The sequence below is a fragment of the Chanodichthys erythropterus genome, chromosome 19 (assembly GCF_024489055.1).
Source record: "Chanodichthys erythropterus isolate Z2021 chromosome 19, ASM2448905v1, whole genome shotgun sequence".
NCBI lineage: Eukaryota > Metazoa > Chordata > Actinopteri > Cypriniformes > Xenocyprididae > Chanodichthys > Chanodichthys erythropterus.
Genome location: NC_090239.1, coordinates 19,355,335 through 19,376,406, shown reverse-complemented (window position 1 = coordinate 19,376,406; position 21,072 = coordinate 19,355,335). Strand labels below are relative to the sequence as shown.

At 37.4% G+C, this 21,072-nt stretch overlaps 1 protein-coding gene across 10 annotated transcripts in view; it reads right to left on the bottom strand.

Annotated features, from left to right (window-relative positions):
- snx29 (sorting nexin 29) overlaps positions 1 to 21,072 on the bottom strand; it is a 212,957-nt gene that overhangs the window by 57,134 nt on the left and 134,751 nt on the right. For 3 of the 10 annotated variants that reach the window (XM_067368578.1, XM_067368581.1, XM_067368586.1), the window contains exon 21: positions 9,849 to 10,246. The exons of 2 other annotated variants lie outside the window; for them this stretch is intronic. In XM_067368578.1, coding sequence (XP_067224679.1) covers positions 10,105 to 10,246 — 142 coding nt within the window. In that variant the 3' untranslated portion in view covers positions 9,849 to 10,104. Of the gene's footprint in view, positions 1 to 9,848; positions 10,247 to 13,520; positions 14,690 to 14,784; positions 21,067 to 21,072 lie in introns of those variants that run through there. 5 more of the 10 variants (XR_010892595.1, XR_010892593.1, XM_067368580.1 and 2 more) reach the window with 4 other exon arrangements.

Here is a 21,072-nt window from a genome sequence, read left to right as displayed (position 1 = left end):
AGCCGAGTGTGAATGGAATGTGAATGACTTTGATGAAGTTGTTTATTTCTTTGCTTAGAGGCATTTTTCTGCAAATTGTTATTCTGCTGAAATATGGATTTTTTTCTTCTTCTTCTTTTTGTTGCTGCTGTATGTGTGGCTTGATGATAATCACACAGAAACTCATCTGATTTTACATTCCTCACAAACGCCCTCATACAAAAGAAAAATCACAGCACGAGATGTTTCCATGGTGACATACGGCAGTAAGAAATGTTCAGACTGTATGTAATGCACATACATGGTAGACAGAGGCAACATCCCATTTATGTTGGTAAATCTGCTAACATGACATGGCATAAAAATAATGCATTATCAAAACAAGCAGTTCTTTCAAGTAAATCTATCTAAAACTCCTCGTGCCTATGAGATGCATTCATGCACTCTATGGAAACAATTCAGTATTCAAGAGGAAGAATTGAAGAGCTACCATGTAATTGTTCTCTGACCATGCAGGCATGCCAATGAGACAAGTGATGAGCACTACAAAAGCCATAAAATGCCCATCTTCCTGGGCCACACTCCACAATGTGTCCCTATAGAGAGGATTACATTGAGATATCAGATTCTGGGACACACTGTATCATTCAACAGCAGGGTTCAAGGACAAAACTATCATGCACTTACAAGGACTCCAGTCTGTCATCTGCTTGAAACACTCAGTCGCCAAAGTGCAGGAACAGATCATGTGGATCAGAAGCTCAGCAGGGTCTTAAAAAAAAGTAGGTACTTGATTTCAATAAACCATGTCTGATTTAAACCTAATGTTCAAGTGCATCTGCTTGCATTAGCAATCAATCTGTTTATTGTTATCAGAACATACAGGCTATTGCCAAAGAAGTCTCAAAATAAATAGCGCAATTGAAGTAGAGAAAGTGCTACATTACATACAGTACAGTCCAAAAGTTTGGAACCACTAAGATTTTTAATGTTTTTAAAAGAAGTTTCTGCTCACCAAGGCTACATTTATTTAATTAAAAATACAGTAAATAACAGTAATATTGTGAAATATTATTACAATTTAAAATAACTGTTTTCTATTTGAATTTTTCACAAAGTAATTTATTCCTGTGATGGCAAAGCTGAATTTTCAGCATCATTACTCCAGTCTTCAGTGTCACATGATCCTTCAGAAATCATTCTAATATGCTGATCTGCTGCTCAAGAAACATTTAATGTGTACAATTGTACAAAATATTTGTGTACAATATTTTTTTTCAGGATTATTTGATGAATAGAAAGTTCAAAGGAACAGTGTTTATCTGAAATCTAATCTTTTGTAACATTATAATTGTCTTTACTGCCACTTTTGACTGATTTAATGCATCCTTGCTGAATAAAAGTATTCATTTCTTTTAAAAAAAATAAAAATTCTTACTGACCCCAAACTTTTGAACGGTAGTGTATAATGCTACAGAAGCTTTGTATTTCAGATAAATGCTGTTCTTTTGAACTTTCTATTCATCAAGGAATCCTGAAAAAAAAAGTACATAACTGTTTTCAACATTGAAAATAATCATAAATGTTTTTTGAGCAGCAAATCAGCAAAATTCAGCTTTGCATCACAGGAATAAATTACTTTTGTCAAATATATTTAAATAGTACACAGTTATTTTAAATTGTAATAATATTTCACAATATTACTGTTTTTTACTGTATTTTTAATTAAATAAATGTAGCCTTGGTGAGCAGACGAAACTTCTTTTAAAAACATTAAAGATCTTAATGGTTCCAAACTTTTGGACTGTACTGTATAAGTGCTACCTTACATTACATATAGTTCACACAAAAATATAATTTTCTCAAGATTTTTTTTGTTACAAGATTCAAAAATAGCTTTATTGGCATGGAGAAAGGAATCCTTACATTGCCAAAGCATTAATAACAGTCAATAAAAATAAATAAATAAATAAAATAATACAAATGTTCAATCTTACAATATTTATAGAAGTGTGTCTAGGCATTTAGTGAGTGTGTTGGTAGTTCTGTCCCGCTTGAGGCCCTCACGTACCTGGCAGCCAGGTTTGAGCTTGCTGGGCTTTCTCCTAGCAGGTATGGGAGTTTGTCCATATTTGATCTCTGATGAAAGTCTTTGTGGTGGGTTGTGAAATGGGAATAGAAAGCGTCCCTAATTTGTGCATATTTAGGGCAGGATGTCAGAAAGTGCAGTTCTGTTTCCACTTCATTCTCTGTGCAGTAGGGACACAGCCGGTCTTCCTTTGGTAGCCAGGTCTGTCTGTGTCTGCCTGTCTCTATGGTGAGATTGTGTTCACTGAGTCTGTACATGCTCAGTTTAGGGTCACTCACTGTACTCAGGTATCCTGCCAATTCATATTCTCTGTTTAGGGCCAAATAGCATTCCAATTTACTTTGTAGGGCAGTTGCATCTGTCCAGTGTTTTAGGTATTTTTCTTTTTGTGTTTTAATTATTTGGTTTGGTCTGGCTAGGTTTTTATTTTCAGTCAGACATGTTGTTGTTTGTGTAGTCAACTCTAAGACCAATTGGCCGAGGGCGTTTCTTCCTGGTGTCAGCTCTTGGTAGTTCAGGGCTTTGTGATGAAGGGTCTGTTTATCACATTTTTTTAGGTGGGCATGGAATTTTTTTGAATTGTGATTATAAGCGGGTATAATCCTAATTCTGCTCTGCAGGCATTATTTGGGGTTTTGCGCTGTTCTCTGAGCAAAACTTTGCATAGTTCAGTCTGTAGAGTCTCTATTGGGTGTTTGTCCCATTTAGTGAACTCTTGGTTTGTGAGTGGGCCCCACACTTCACATCCATAGAGCGCGATGGGCTCTATTACTGATTTGATTATTTTTATCCAGATTCTGATTGGGATGTCAATTTTAATATTTTTCTTAATAGCATAGAAAGCTCTCCGTGCCTTGTCTTTCAGGTCGTTCACAGCTTTATTAAAATTCCCTGTGCTACTAATATTTATGTTGGTCTTGGCGGCTGGGTCTTTTATGGAAAATCATTATTTTTGTCTTTTTGGGGTTAACTGACAGGGCCCATGACTGACAGAAGCTGTGCAGGAGGTCTAGATGCTGCTGTAGACCCTCTTTAGTGGGAGACAGCAGAACCAGATCACCAGCAAACAGGAGACATTTGACTTCAGTGTCTAGTAGAGTAAGACCAGGTGCTGCAGACTGATTACTCACCCTCAAGCCATCCTAGGTGTATATGACTTTCTTCTTTCAGCTGAACACAATTGGAGTTATATTAAACAATATCCTGGCTCTTCCCAGCTTTGTAATGGCATTGAATAGTACCCGAGTATTTAAAGCTCCAAAAAGCGCATCCATCCATCATAAAAGTAATCCATACGACTACAGGGGGTTAATAAATGTCTGGTTTAAAACTATTCCCTTAAAGCTGCAGTCCGTACGTTTTGTCTCTTTGTCGCCATCTCTGTTTGAAACCTGCAATTGCAGTTATTTGTGGAATTATCATCTTTACGTGGGTTGTGCATCGACACATCGACACGGCTCCTCAGCGCGGATGAATCTAATGTTTAGAGGAGATTGGTGGATATTGTACCTTGGAATCACAGATTGTAGTCTAGAAGTATGACTAAAATAAGAATTTTCACCGGAAAATGTAACAAATCTGCCACTTTTGTTCTGACCAACTGAGAAAAAATAAATGACGCTGCCAATGGTGATTAAATCTAATGATTGCTTAGCTTGAATCATGTCAAACCATGCAAATTATTATTATTATTATTATTATACTTTGTTCTCAAAATGTTAATGTTAACAACATCAGCATTGCGTAACTGTTTATTTAGTGTGTATTAGTGTTACCTGTAGATTTAAATTTCTGTGCAGTCTAATCTCTAACGGTAATTATCAAAATGATAAGTTTAATTATTCCAGCTGCTGTGAGAAAAGGCTATAATTGATCCATCACCTGCAGCGTCCTCACATAGCCTACTAGCTGGGACTCCTTCTTTATGTAAACAGATGTGATGTAATGACGCAAAGACGAATGGCGGCATTCCCGAATTTCCCGCGAAAACCTACCAGTACCACCCGAATTAGAACACATTATTACAAGTTTACCGTTGTGAATCGGGCTAAGGTAAGGAGATTTGAGTTTTGAACACTGGCTGTTTATGTACTTGCTCAAAAATTGATTTTGGATGATTTTTAACCAAAAAAAGGTACGGACTGCAGCTTTAATTAGCTTAATCTGCCTAAGCAAAAACCAAAAAACAATTTAATTAATTTTTATTTATTTTTTCTCTTGACCATAGATGGCACAACATCTCAACACATTTGTTGAATGACTGTAATTTCAACTCAACATTTGTGAGATTTACTCAGTCTGAACAGTTTTGAGGTTAAAATAATCTTTGCTACTTGTAGCAACACTGCTTACGCATGGCTCTCTTACATTAAACTGGGTTAAGAGAAAGTATAAAATTGAAAACCTGACATTTTTAAGAACACTTTCAACTGCCTGAAAACATAACAGTATACTATTACTGCCTGTACAGCAGTTATACATTAATAATGTCCCTTTTAGGCTGTTTCTTGTTGATGACAATACATTACCAGGGAGCGTAGCATGTGAGAGATTTTATTACTGCCCCAGCTGTTCTGAACTGATTGACTCAAACTCTCACAGCTACACGATAATCACGGAAAATTACAATCTGCTCCAAAAGTGGCAAAACTAATAGTCTAAAACAGTGCTACCACTGACAGAATGTTGGTTTGCCATTGTCTTTTGTAGCTGTTTTCCATCCATCCTTCCATCGCAGGTTCGCAGGTGTTGCGATTTTATTATTGTACTTATATTTTAATGGCAATTTCTTTTAATAATCAATTTAAATAACACTGCCCTTCATCACATTTGCTGAAAGAAATACAATATTTGTTTCATACTAATTTGGAAGTGCTGATTCCAAAAATAGTGCCTGTTTTGGCACCATCACTCTTTTTCACAAAATATGATCTGCATTTTGTAGCATTTTGCCAAGTCTTGTATTACCCCTTAATCACAATAAAAAAAAACTGCCCAAAAACATGATTCCTATCTTCCTCTAAGCCAGTTTACAACTATTTTTGCAATTCTCAGCCAAATATTCATAAATATGACATTATTTTATGCCTAATTGTGATTTCAAGGTTAGAATTACGTTCGGTGACAGAAGAAAAGTACATGAGAACATACTTTTCCACTCCTTTTCAGCTTGTAAGTTGGAATTCTTATTTTTGTTCAAACTGAAATGTTTGACATTTAAGTGCTTTTGTTATTTTGATAAGTGCATTAAAGCTGATACATATATTGCTACAAATATATATATAAACATACATGATGGTAAGTTTTTATTGATATTTTTGAACTCAAGATGCAGGGCTGAACAATAGCAATAATAATTGCAATGCTTAATAATATATACAAACAGTAGAAAGGAATGCAACTTTGTCCCTGAGAGATCTTGGTGTAAAGGCCATTGCAAATGACTGACAAGGTCTCCTGTGGGTGTATCGTAAGCATCAACACCTGAAAACTCTGACAACGATGAACCTCCCCTGAGAGCGTCAAAAAGCATCAGTATGATCTGTTTTCACAATGTCATGACCCTGTGAAAAAACAGCATTAATGCATGTACACTTCCTGCGTGTCCTTACAGACCTCAGTTCTTCTTTGTTCACACCTCCATATTTGTCATCAAGGGTTTGATTTCACTATTAAAGTCATGTGAGAGAGATGACAGTTCAAAGTGTTCCTGTAAGGTTTCTCTGGCATCGCCGATCAGTATTCAGTGCCAATAAAAACATGCTCCTGCTAAGTGGAGGCAGTGATGGTGTGATGCTGTAAAGACTGAAAAGAAAGTACCTTTTGTTTCACGCACACTGAGATAGAAAGAAAGCAGAGCGCAGAGACGTGTGAGGAATCGCCCGCGCCTCATGAGGAGGGGAAATACCACGGTAAATAAGTGTGAAATGTAACACGTTTGTGTGAAAATGCACGACTGCAGAGTTGAGGGAACAGAACTTTGTTGGGCGAAACTTTGAAACTTTCATCATGAACACCTTCCTACAGCACAAACCTCCAGACCCCTGCGTTGCAAGGCTTGTTTAGTATAAGGAAACACATAGGGATATCAATCTAAGGGCTGAAGGGAGGTAGAAAGATAAAACGTAGACCTCTGTCACCTTGCACATCATCGGTCAACTGTCCTTTGCCATCAGACCAGACGCAAAGTATTTGAAGTGTTAGATAAATGAAGTTTACCTCCATTTCTCAAATCAGTTCATACTGACAGCCTTTTGGGAGTGTTGGTGGTTGACCTTCCCTGTCATGGTTATAATAAGTAGCAAATGTAGCATGTTGCAGGGCGTGATATTTTTCAGAAAGGCTGTCAAATGCAATCTTCCTGAAAAAGTATTTTTTGGCTTTGTGAACTGGCTTTGTGAGATTTTATTAGGTATTTAATGTAAAACCACAGAAAACTTTTGCCTTCATGCAGTGTTGTGATTGGTGGCACAGCTGATTGGTTCCTAATGTATCAGCAGCCAAAGAGCTTGTTGGTTAACTTTCATATACTTGTTCAGTGTTTGCTGTAGCAATTTGCAGCATGCTTTCAGAAACCCTTCACCCTCCCCAGCTCCACCTGCATATAATTCATCTTCACCTGCTACGGGTAATTCATGTATGTTATATTGTACAACAGCAGCTATATAATTAAAGCTGTGACATTTGAGTGTATAAAGTGTCCAACATTCCACACTTAATTTTTTCCGTTAATTTAGAGCATCATCCGGGTATTTAACCCTTAAATGCATACCTCGGGTCTTTAGTGACCCGGGACGTCATTCACTACCCTCCTCCTCGTTCATTTTTTAAAGTTCGACATCAACCTTCTTGGTATTCCTCAATCAATTCATTATAAAGAATATAACAAGAAAAAAATCATAAAATTATAAAAGAATGCCTATTTTTGTATTCATTTTTTGTAAAAATTGTATAGGGTCGCAAATGACCCGAGGTGTGTATGAGTGTATTTTTTCTTCACAACAATAATTGAATCTTAGATGACGGAATAAGTGCAATTCGCCTTTATTCCACAAGGTGGCAATGTCTGATACACAATGCTGAAGTGACGACTCATTCAGACAGAAAACAAAATAATAAGAGAAACATGAAATGGCTCAGCGATTTACTGCAGAGCTGAACGCAATCAAATATGACTGTAACTGTCACTGGATGGATCTGGTGAAGATGTTAGCGATCGAAATATTGATTTTGAAGATGTTGAAAATTATATCGTTCTGAGAATATGTTTGAAATCGCGAATGGGCTCATATGCGTGACCTCAAACATAAAACTATCCAATTATTTGCTGAATTTACTGGGAAATGAGGTCTGACGAGGACAGGGATGATGGCATAAAACATCTGCTCAAACTGAGCCCTTTCAAGCTCCAAAAGGTAACAAAATACGATTTATTTTATTCTTCTGTAATTGTTACTCTAATATCAGAGGAGTTTTATATAATCACGACAGGTAGAGATCCTTCCGTGTTAGATATAGATCCGGGTCGATAAAGACCCGAATATGTAAGAATGAATGGCGAAACAGTCATGCATTTAAGGGTTAAAATGCACTTTTTCTTTTTGGAATTTTCTGTGTGAATGCACTACTCGCACTATTCATACTCTTTTTTTAATTTTTTTTTTTTATGATTACAAATAAATTTCATAATTGAAATCACCAATGAAATCTGACAATGACTGTCTCATAAATTTGGTTTCTAAACACTCAAATCATGACAAAAAAATGGCATTTTACAGGCTGGAACAGCCATGTGCATGTCATAACACGTCTCAGAACACTGACTGTTTCTATAGCGACCAGAGCTTCTAACGGCAGCTGCAGTGATGCGATGATTTTATTTAGATTTTCTTATGGCTCTAATTTTGAAGCCGGGACTTATTCTGCCATATTGTGCATTGCACTTTCTCCCATTCGTAGTAATATGAGTGCATCGTCTTTCTATATTAAAAGTCTTTGTTTGAGACTGTCCTCCAAAAAAAAATGACCCTATAGGTTGTTTTCAACCACCATATTACGACCTATATTTGCGTTTTAAAGTCAAGCGCCCTCTAGCTGGCGTAAAAATAATGACAGTGTCGTGTTACGTCTGTCGTCATGAAATGATGTATGACTGTCGTTACCAATCAAAATGCGTGTTCATTTAAATAAAATTTTTTACACCATTTGACCTATTTCCATTTAGCAAAACTTTTTTTTTTATTAACAACTACACCCACCCCACCCCTAAACCTACCCTCAGTGATTTATAGTGCATATACTCTTTATGAGCACATGCGTTCCCTGGGATCGAACCCACGGTCGCATGATTGCATATTGTTATATATTGCAATGCTCTGCCAATTGAGTTACGCAAAATCCGAAATATGACGCAGATAAAAGGGAACAATGCATTAAAATGAAAGTGTCCTGTTGTCGATAGTGGCACAACTTTAGCAAACGCTCCTATGGGTCATATTTCATGAATTAAAACGAAAGTGTCCTGTTGTCGATAGGGGCGCAACTTTAGTAAACGCTCCTATGGGTCAAATGACCTATATAGGCGTATTGGTTGGAGAACATGTTGCTTTGTTTAAAGTCAGGTGGATTCTAATTGGCTGTCAATGTTTTTTATAGTTAATCATTTGGAAAAAAAATTGTTCTGAAAGTAATTTCATTTATATTGTGGACTTCACTATTCTCGTAGAATTAGAATCATTATTAAAACGTTATAGTTGTGAATAGGCTTTAATAGTGGAGTAAGCTCACAATTAAACTGCTTATTATAGGCTTTCAGCAAAATGTAATACAATTATAAAACACAAAACTACTCAGAAAACATTAAAAAATTGATAATTTAATGTAAAGGAATGTTCAAAGAATATCAAATCATTGTTTTGGTCAGGCTGACTCAGCCCACATATTCAGCCTTTTTGTGTAAGGGTGGGAAAATGAATGTCCAGGATATTATGCTTTAACATAGATGTGTCTTTTCCCTCATGTTCCTTGCATGGAGTTATCCCAGACATTTGTGTAAAAGTGATAATTACCTCCTTAAGGTCTTCCTGGTCGCCTTTAAGAAAGCTCTCACTAAGTGTTGGCTCAAGAGATACCCTCCCTTTCAGGAATTGTCAAACAAATAATTACAGTCGTGGCCTAATGGTTAGAGAATCAGAATGGTAATCCGAAGGTTGCGGTTTTGATTTGAAATTCATCACCAGCAGGAAATGACTGAGGTGCCCTTGAGCAAGGCACCTAACCCCCAATTACTCCCCGGGCGCTGCAGCAAAATGGCTTCCCACTGCTCCATGTGTGTCTCCACGGTTTGCAGTGTGATGTCCATACTCACTGCTCCTAATGTGTGTGCACCAACTTGGATGGGTTAAATGCAGAGGACTAATTCTGAGTATGGGTTACCATACTTAGCCTTAATTTTTTACTTTCAATTACACTGTTGAATGAGAGCTGAACTGAGCTGGATGATGATACTACTGTTTTCTGCAGAGCTGCTTTCTAGATGACTTGAACTCATTCCATATTGATGAACTTTACATACACAGTTATTGAACCAAACTGAATCAACACTGAACTGATTTCAGCTGAATGACTGTTTACTATTGTCTTTTTAAAGATGATTTACAGCAGAACAGAATTCTGCATTATTGAATCATTACTTCCTCTCTAGATCTATAGAATGTGCTTAAGTATCCACTTCCTGGCATTCCCAAATCAGACACAGTATGTTTGCTTTCCATCTCCGAGTACCTGCTCTTTGTTTTTGAGTGTTTTCGTGTCTCGCTAAGACTTGTACACCCTAGATTAGCATAATCACTATAATTGAATCATAATTACATTTACAATAAACACAAAGACTCCATGCAAAACAGCATATAAATAGCATATTTCTAATGGGGCCAATCTTCTTGTGCTGCTGTCTCTGGTTTCTGTTCTGAATCTTGATAGGCTTGTTGGATAGGGATTTGACTGGGATGTTGGGTGACTGATGTTGTTTGTGTTCCTCAGATAAAATGACACATACTGTGCCATGTTTTCTTATACACAAGGCCCTTCTCTCTTACCTCGCTCCCAGATGGGCCAGATATGATGTCTCCTCCCAGCTTTTCCATCAAAGGAAACAGAGCCAACAGCAACAGATGATCCCTAAGCAAAGCTGAATTACCATCTAAATCTGGCTTGTCTTCCAGCCCCAACTGTTTATGCAAGCGACACATGTTGTATTTAAAACCTGTCGGCTGCTTCTGCTCATTAAGCATTCGATTTGGGATTGGGTGTGAATTTTGCGGTTGGTTAGCGACTGACAGCATGTTTCTTCCTATTTTATTGACTGTTAATGATTATGTGTCCACAGTAGGTGGATCCAGTGTTTATTTTTACAGTTTTTTTGTGTTTTATTTGTCTTTTGACAAAAATATTCTTTAAATTTAGTCAATATTTTGTCATAATTTCATTCATTTTAATCAGTTTTACTCTGACTAAAATGTCATCTAATTTTACATATTGTCACAAGAGTCAACCACAATGTTATCTAACATAATTAGGCTGGTTTCACGCACATGTAAAGTATTGTGAAAAGCACTACACAAATAAATGTGAATTGTGCAGTATATACGATTTTAGTTGACAGAGAAAGTGCAAAATTAATCAAACATTCAGCCATCTTACTGTATATTAACTGTGCTTGTTGTGAAAACCTGATCTCATGAAATAATGTTACGATTACATTGTAATAAAATATTGTGAATTCTTTATGTGCCACAGTTATTGACTACACGGTTTAGAGTCATTATGAAAAGAGCATATTTACATTCACATTGTAACTTACATATTTTGAGTAAGATCACTTAGGCATGCATTTTGTCAATAGACATTATTGACTACGATTATATTTTCTAAAAGAATAATATTCTTTATGTCTTCTGTTAGTATCTTGCAGCATCATTTTGTCTTCATATTTTCATTAACACTGTGATTTATGCAATAACATTTGTCAGTACTTATACTGGGTGGATCTTAATGCCATTCAGATTGAGGGTAAAAGATCACTCATTAAAGGGTTAGTTCACCCAAAAATGAAAATAACGTCATTTATTAATCACCCTCATGTCGTTCTACACCCATAAGACCTTCATTCATCTTCGGAACACAAATTGAGATATTTTGATTAAATCCGATGGCTCAGTGAGGCCTCCATAGACAGCAATGACATTTCCTCTCTCAAGATCCATTAATGTACTAAAAACACATTTAAATCAGTTCATGTGAGTTCAGCGGTACAATATAGTGATGGGCCGATTTCAAAACACTGCTTCGGAGCTTTACGAATCGAATCAGTAATTCAGATCTCCTATCAAACGGCTAAACTGCTGAAATCACATGACTTTGGTGCTCCGAATCACTGATCCGATTCGTAAAGCTCCGAAGCAGTGTTTTGAAATCGGCCCATCACTATATTGTTGGAAAGTTGTTATTTAGTTTTTTTGGCACACAAAAAATATTTTCGTCGCTTTTTAATATTAAGGTAGAACCGCTGAACTCACATGAACTGATTTAAATATGTTTTCAGTACATTAATGGATCTTGAGAGAGGAAATGTCATTGCTGTCTATAGAGGCCTCACTGAGCAATCGGATTTAATCAAAATATCTTAATTTGTGCCCTGAAGATGAACGAAGGTCTTACAGGTGTGGAACGACATGAGGGAGAGTAATAAATTACATTATTTTCGTTTTTGGGTGAACTAACCCTTTAATGTCCACACTGCATAGACAAAAATGAATATAAAGATTTAGAAAACTTGCAATTAAATCTTTGTACCACAGTTCTTTGAGACCACAGAGGACTTTGAATGAAGCAACAACAAAAAAACATTTCTTCAAACATTTCTTAAAAGATATTTCTGGAGTTTAAAATACTTTTTTTTAATTCATTTTTATACACATTCAGACTTTTGAAATGCAAATCAATTATATAAAAAAGAAAAGAAGGAAAGAGAAGAAGAAATGACTGCTGTATTAGAATTCCCACTAAAATACTCAGGACTGTTTATACAACAGCCTCGATTTAACTAAGGTCACTGTGCTCTGCAGAGAAATTCATGGAAATCACATTCAGCTGAACAATAAATGTTAGGAATGTTTCACATGAATAAAACAGCTTATTTAAACAAACTTCAGAGTGCTAAAGGTAAGTACTTAAATGTTTAAATCACTGGATGAGTGCATCCTCATAATGCAGATTTGACAGGGACATTTATAGTGCCTCCTATACAGCGAAATAAATTACCTGTGTATTTCTGTTTTAAAAGTTGCTAAGCCATGACCAGGAGCACAAGTAACATTATCTAGATGGCTATCCAAGTGGAAGTGCACAGATTGTCTGGCCTGCATTCACTCAGCTGTGAATAAAACTCTGTGCTAGACTGCGACGAGCAGTGATCTACTTCTGACTGCCAGCTAGGAGAATGGGGCTAGGGTCACTGTGATTTTGTCAAGTAAGACATATTTTGTTGATCCTAGAACAACATTCCTGTCTGAAAATGTAGTCCTGTCCCTATCCCTACCCCTAATACAGGGGTGGGCAAATTCAGTCCTGGAGGGCCACTGTCCTGCAGAGTTTAGCCCCAACCCTAATCAAACACACCTGAACCAGCTAATCAATTCATTCAGGATTACTAGAAAGCTATAGGCAGGTGAACTGCTGCTTTAAGGTATATGCAAAAAGGAAAATTACTTTCAAAAACGAACCCATCTTGAGAAATATTTACTGGAGTGTGACGACTAGCCCTGTTCTCTCTTATATTACATAAAAGTGTATTTATACTGTATGTACATTTCACTTTGATATTCCTCAGACATTCTGATTAGGGTTTGTTACAACCCCTTAACTCAAAGTATTAAACCTTTATTCTTTAAAAAAAAAAAAAAAGTCATAAATGTGATTTTATTTGAGGTGTGTTCCAATTGACAGGGTCCCTACGCATTTCTTTCCTGCATGATGACAGCAAAGCGACTATGATGCAACAATTCTATTTACATAGAACCAAAGCCTAAAACCTCACTTACTATTATTTTGCTGCCCTGCAAGCACTTTTTTGACTAAAAACCAATAAAAAAAAAAAAAACACAAATGCATGTGACAGACGATTTGTATCACTCAAGGCTTAGGTGATAGAAAGGACCAACAATTACTTATATAACTCATTTTTACATAACCCATTTATTTTTTAGTGGCCTGGAGGTGTAGAATTGAAATTTTTGTTTTCAAGTTGCCATGGCAACACAGGTCACAAGCTCAAATTCAGCCACTGCTGGCCACTTTTTTTTTTATTTGCCCAAACTGTAGCAAACACAGCCTTGTCATTGTGTTAATCTCCAGTTACCTTTAAAAATGGAAACAAAAACAAATTGTGTGTTGGTACTTGCATTTATTCATGAATTCATTAAGCTCTTTTACTAAGGCTGCAAAAACAGCTGCTTCCTGTCACATTTGGGACAGAAAGATACTCTGTTTAAGAAAAATCATCATATACAGTTGCGTACTAGTACAAAAGGTTGCAAACAAGACACATATGCAAAGCACACAAATGATCTGCTACTGTATGTTACAGCTGAACAGAATCTGATGGCAATTCTACATCACATTCAATTTGATAGTGGACTATTTATTCATTTAAACACATCATGGTTCTTGTCTATGATCCCTATATACATTACAGCATGTTAAAAACCATAAATACTATTTATTAGAAATGATGTCCAATCATCATGCTTGTAGTTAAAATAGGGCAAAATGATCTGCTCGTTCATTCAGTGGAGGTTTCCCCCGCTACGAAACACTCTTCACACAATGTGATACGCCCCACCCACAGCAGTTTCTGTGTAACAGTACTCTCAATGTCATACAGGTTAATGGCAGCCCGGGAAATTTCCAATGAAAGGTTTTCAGGGACAGACAACAAGGGCTAGATATACCCGTGTAACACTTTAGAAGGGCTTTATCGTGTTCTGACCATCGCCAGATATTCGTTTTCCTGATTTATTGTGCACAAGATGGTGGAAAAAGATTGTTTTGTATATGTATTATAAGTGCAGTCATAATACAATTACATTAACCTTGTGCCTCATACATAGCAGAGCATTGTAACAAAACCTATAGAAAAATAAAAATAAAAGTGAGTCCAATGTGTCGCTGTCAAATCATATAAAGATGTGCAAATAATTTCCAGACGATCACATTATTCTCATCGCAGTCTCATAAAAGTTTCACATATCTGTTATAAATCACTAGGCACAATAGTAAGTGAACATTCTGCTGCATTCTCCTGCAACTCTGCTGATTTAGTTAATCGTCCCAGCTAGTTGCCAGCAGTGGCGGTATGTACATCCATAATAGAAGAAAAGGTCCTGGAGCTCAGTACATCAATACTGATGAGTTCTGAGGATTGCGCTCAGAGGTTAAAGGTCACCGCTTTGGGGTTCAGGGTTCCGGGATTCACGGCCCGAGTTGCGGCCTAGTCTGGGAAAGCGGCTGGAGGCTTTGGATCGGGCAGTTTTGGCTCCACTCTCATTGGCCGTCGGGCTGTCCCTGTTAGGGAACAAACGCAAACATCGGTAAACCCCCTGGGCACTTTGCTTTTTCTTCTCCTGCCTGACTCCAGGTGTTCATTTGTGTTGTAATACCTTTGGAAAACAGATAGCTCCCACCAGGCACCTAAATGCTTAAACGGAGCACAGGAAACCACAGCTCCGAGATGTTCTCTGTGCATTTACAGTGACTAAACGCTCCAGCGTGTCAGAGTCCCTGCTGTAGGTAAATAAACAATGAAACAAGCTCTTCGAAATAACGTTGTTTCCTTCCATTCTCACGGGCCGCACACTGACATCACCGGTAACTCAAGGCTAACAAACTGAAATTGAAAGATGCCTGCGAGTTGAGCGCTGAGCGGAAAGCCCCCGAGGCTGAGTGTGTGTGTCAGAGACAGTGTGTGAGTCCTGAGGGAGGGCTGTATAGACATCAGCTGCAGTTGAGGGTTAGACACTATACATACCCAGCTGCGGCTCAGCGTACAGAGACAACTCCAGCCTGGAAACCATGACAACTATATGTCACTCATGAGCTGGAGGAACCTAGGAGCCAGTGGCGATCCTGGCTCACATGGTGCCCGCTCCCAAACGACATATAAATATAAATAAACAATGTAAATAAAGGAATGGTACTGTACATACTGTACTGTATTCCTCTGCTTGCTAAAAAATAAGACAAATATTACAAATAAAATAGACATATAAAAAAGAATTAAAAGGTAGAATACAAAATAAAATAAAAAGTATTTTCAATAAAGCAATTTTAAATGATCCTAATTGGAACTTAATTCTAAAACTTGACTAAATTTGACCTTCCAATTGCAGGGATAACTTATTTTTGCAGGCCAAAACCCCATCGTTCTGAAGTCAATGTTTTTTTCTTAATGGTTTTTTGGTTAAATGCCTGAAATAAGGTCTGTGGTTAAAACAAGATATTTTCATGTTTTATTCTACAACATCATTTTTTTTTTTAAAGGGTCATATGATGCGATTTCCTGTTTTCTTTTTTCTTTAGTGTGTTATGTAGCTGTGCATGTATAAGATCTGCAGATTTACAAAGCACAAAGTCTCAAACCCAAAGAGATACAGTTGTTTGCAAAAGTTTAGGAACCCCTGACAATTTATAAATATTTGGGTGTTTGGATCAGCAATTTCATTTTGATCTATCAAATAACTGAAAGACACAATAATATTTCAGTAGTGAAATGAGGTTTATTGGATTAACAGAAAATGTGCAATATGCATCAAAACGAAATTAGACAGGTGCATAAATTTGGGCACCCTTGTCATTTTGTTGATTTGAATACCTGTAACTGATTAATTGGAACACACAATTGGTTTGGTGAGCTCATTAAGCCTTGAACTTCATAGACAGGTGCATCCAATCATGAGAAAAGGTATTTAAGGTGGTGAATTGCAAGTTGTTGTTCTCTTTGACTCGCCTCTGAAGAGTGGCAACATGGGGGCCTCAAAACAACTCTCAAATGACCTGAAAACAAAGATTGTTCTTCATTATGGTTTAGGGGAAGGCTACAAAAAGTTATCGCAGAGATATACTGTAAGCTGTCAGTGTCCACTGTGAGGAACATAGTGAGGAAATGGAAGACCACAGGCACAGTTCTTGTTAAGGTCAGAAGTGGCAGGCCACACAAAATATTGGAGAGGCAAAGGTGAAGGATGGTGAGAACGGTCAAAAACAGCCCACAGACCACCTCCAAAGACCTACAACATCAACTTGCTGCAGATGGTGTCACTGTGCATCGTTCAACAATGCACTTTGCACAAGGAGAAGCTGTATGGCAGAGTGATGCGAAAGAAGACTTTTCTGCACACACACCACAAACGGAGTTGTTTGAGGTATGCAAGTGCACATTTGGACAAGCCAGCTTCATTTTGGAATAAGGTGCTGTGGACTGATGAAACAAAGATTGAGTTATTTGGTCATAACAAGGGGAGTTATGCATGGCAGCAAAAGAACACAGCGTTCCAAGAAAAATACTTGCTACCCACAGTAAAATTTGGTGGAGGTTGGTGGCCAGTGCCAGTACTGGGAATCTGGTTAAAGTTGAGGGTTGCACGGATTCCACTCAATATCAGCAGATTCTTGAGAATAATGTTGAGGAATCAGTCACAAAGTTGAAGTTACGCCGGGGCTGGATATTTCAAGACAACGACCCAAAACACTGCTCAAAATCTACTCAGGCCTTTATGCAGAGGAACAAGTACAATGTTCTAGAATGGCCATCCCAGTCCCCAGACCTGAATATCATTGAACATCATTTGAAGCGGGCTGTCCATGCTTGGCAACCATCAAACCTAACTGAACTGGAGATGTCTTGTAAGGAGGAATGGTCCAAAATTCATTCATCCAGAATCCAGACACTCATTACAGGCTATAGGAAGTGTCTAGAGGCTGTTATTTCTGCTAAAGGAGGCTCTACTAAATATTGATGTGATTTTTCTGTTGGGGTGTCCAAATTTATGCACCTGTCTAATTTCATTTTGATGCATATTGCGCATTTTCTTTTAATCCAATAAACCTCATTTCACTACTGAAATATTACTGTGTCCTTATTTGATAGATCAAAATAAAATTGCTGATCCAAACACACAAATATTTATACATGAAAATCATACAACTGTATTCTTTGTAAAAGTTAAGTTCCTAAAACGCTTCATTCAAAAACACCCCCACAAATCTACATCAGTCTGTGCGGGCTGAGTTTCATAACACCACCCAAATGTATACACAAAAAAAGAAGCAGCTTTTATTCTCGCTGTAATATTGTTGCCGCCGGCGCCACCATGTCGTGGAGATGCTGATTTTTGTTGCGAAAGCCAGAATACTTTGTTTGGCCTTCCAAAAGAGGACGCAATTAGAAAACAGTGGTTAAGCTTTATTTACAACACTGTTCCAGAACAGTAACCCAAATATTCGACTGTGTGTTGCATTTTTCTGAGGACTGTTTCCAGAACCTGGGAGAGTACAAGGCCGGCTGTGCACAAAGTCAGATTCTAAAAAGTGGGGCAATTCCATCTTTGCAATACAGTCTACTGCTTCTGACTCACAGACACAGCCTATAAGTATGTTTTCATATTTTAAGAATTTGCAAACGTGAGTCTTGAGCAGTATAGAGTTCTGTCAGGATCACTATCGTCAAAGATGACTGGCAGTTAGCATACAGTTTGGATTGGCAGGTATAGTTCTGCTCTGGGCAAATACTCCCTGCCCATCCATGCAGCCTAGCATAGATAAGAGCAGGGTGAACAGTGATAACCCCCCTTAGGGTAAACAGAACAGATCCAAGTATTGCAATATCATTCATTTTCTTAATGACAATAATTAATGTAACAACATAATTGAAGAATGAGTTTGATAAAAAGAAATATCAGAAGGTCAATTCCTGACTGGATGAAGGAGGAGCTAGGGAAGGAGGAGGGTAATTAGCTCCTGAGCAATGCGATAAAGCTGCTGATAATACTGAATGGACCATATACGAATGTGGTGATATGGGTCATATTCCTATAGGTCAATGCAAATCAGCTGAGTGTCAGCTGATGCAAGCTTGACTAACGTGACCTGCCAGAACTAATGCTATACGCTTGATTAGCGCTTGTTTGACATTTCTACAATCACAAATGCAGACATGGTTTTATGTTTACATAATGTGTCTGGTCCAGTCACGCTGGCAAAGTTGATCTATCAGCTTGGTCATCTGCATTTTCCGGATCAGATTCAGGCTCGAATTGATATGGTAGTACCGATATTATCATCTGTCAATATTGCTTTGGGAGCTGATGTTCCAAATAAGGTAAAGGGCGTTTGGCTTAAGGTACACGGGCCAATCACAATGTACTGGACCACTGGCCAATCAGAGCACACCGCGCTTTTCAGAATGATGAGCTTTGTAAAAATCGTTGTGTTTCAGAAAGGCGGGGCATAGAGGAGCAACAATAATGTTGCATTAAACCAAATACACAAAATAATGCTCTTTTTAGAACCATCATATGACCCGTTTAAAGCTTTTACGTGTCTTGAAAAAAGTGGTTACTAACAAGTGGTTAAATGGAGCTACAGAGGTCGTCACATTAAGCATCATCAGCCAAACAGGTAAATTCAGCTACTCAGTATTCCACATTTACAGGCTTGTAGTGTTTACAGCTGCACTCTTGCAAACTATTCTAACTCAAAATTTCAGGGATTTTTTTTTTTTTTTTTTTGAAAGTTGAAAGAGTCAAGCTTTTTACTTCTGGTGATTGTATTTAGGCTTTAAAATGATTGATGTGTTTAATATTAAGTTCATGATGAACAAAAACTGTAAGAATCAAACTTTTGTTTGGCACAAAGCATATATGCATATTTACAATAATCCAAAAGCCCTACTCTGGGAGTCCTACTGGGATTTTGTTGAGGGAACCAGGGTGATGCTAACTTTCAGGTTGACCTACAAAAATATGTCATCCCTGCACTCTATAGGTAAAGGGACTTTTTTCTATTTTATTTCTATATCATCTTATTTCTTATTTCTATTTCTTATTTTGATTGTGCAGACAGTGAGCAGCCAAAGTAAAAGCGAGCAGAAAAGCAGGAAGCTTCTTGGAAAAAACACATTGGGTCACAATTTGAGGGTGGGATGAAGGGTGGCTGCAATGTTGTGAGACTGTCATACATGAGTGACAAAGAAGTGGTGTGAAGAGCTGTGCTCCTGTATCACCTATGTCAAGATCCAGAATCATGGTTTTTGTGTTTGTGGCCAAAACACAATGCAAAGGCATCATAAGCCTGGCTCTTGTGGAACGGAGAGGGTGTGACTGCATCCAATCGAATTCGAACAGTGACAGTGTGTGTTTATGTGTGTGTAAAAAGAATGCCAGACATTTTAGGAGTAAAGATCCACAGCGAGGAGCAAATAAATGTTTTTGGCGAACTGAATGCATCTACATTTGAAGGAAAACGTGTGTGAATTTGCAATGGATTTCTGCATATATTACTTATAAGATCTGATTCAATATTCAACCAAGCCACAACAACAAACACCATAGTCAACAATATGTTTTCATGTCAGCCAACCTGGAGTTTAAACTGTAGGGTTGAGCGAATACGGGTAGACCTCACATAGAATATGCCCTAGTACTTAAGAAATCCCTTTAAAGGTATACATGTGAATTAAACGTGGCACAATGGCCTTCATCATCACAGTATGCTAATGCCTATCCAGTGGGAGGGATTCATCAATATGCTGATTGTGGACTGTTGGGACACTCCAAGAACAGGATGGTTCTATCTGGGGAGACAGAGTCGTTTACACCTCAATGACTCATCTGTACCATTTGCTTCACATGACATATATTCTTTCAACTACAACTACTATTTATCTACTAGTGTTTTCTAACACACAACTATGTAACTATGTCAAAGTTTTTCTATACAGTATGTTGTTACATTCTACTGTCTGTATATTTAAACATGCAACTTAATAAATAACTTTGCCTGCTTTAAAGGTTTTGAGAATCTTTCCTTTTATCACTGATAATGTTGAAAGCTCAAGTGACTGTAGCTTTCGTTATCTAAACGTTCAGCTTAAGTCCTACGTTTTCCTATCAGTTCTAAGAAAGACTTTTACATTTAAAGAATAAGAGGTTAAAGAATGACAACAACTTTAATGGATTCAGATTAATTATATTGGAGTCCGATAAATAACTGAATTACGTACGCTATCCTTCAACTGCTTTTTGTTTCCGATTATTGGTTCAAAATAGCAGCGTAAGCTTCCAGCCTTACAAAACAATAAGTGAATAAAAGCATATGTATTTTTTATTATTTTTTTCTTAATATTAATGGTTTAATAAAATGAAATAATCCATTTTATAAATCCATAGAAAATCCACATCCTTTTTTTCCTGTAAACCAGTTATTTGCTCTGTGCTGTGGCTCAATACTAAAATGTCTCACTTTACACAAGCATAAAACACAAGGCATCACTGTGGGAATTTGATTGGATACAGTCACACCTCTTCTATCCCACAAGGCAATTTTATGACCAATTTATGCAAAAATCTATACTTTTCTTGCAACTGGATCATCTTAGTAGAAAAACAGTGAATTTACTTTTCTGTTCTCAATTAGGACCAAAAACTAGTTTCAAAAAGCACCTTTGTTAGGGCATGATTTTTATAAAGCAGTTTGTCTGAAAGCAGGCTAATCTATCTGTACTGATTACGTATAACTAATAGTGTTCAAGAGGTTTCAAAGGAAATGAAATTTGAACAGTAAGCCAGAAGTGTGGTTATGCAACACACATCATACCATGATCGGCTTCTCCTCTGCTGTATTGCTGCTGTCAGATCGGCATAGGGCTGAGAGAGAAAAGTAGAGAGCTGGAC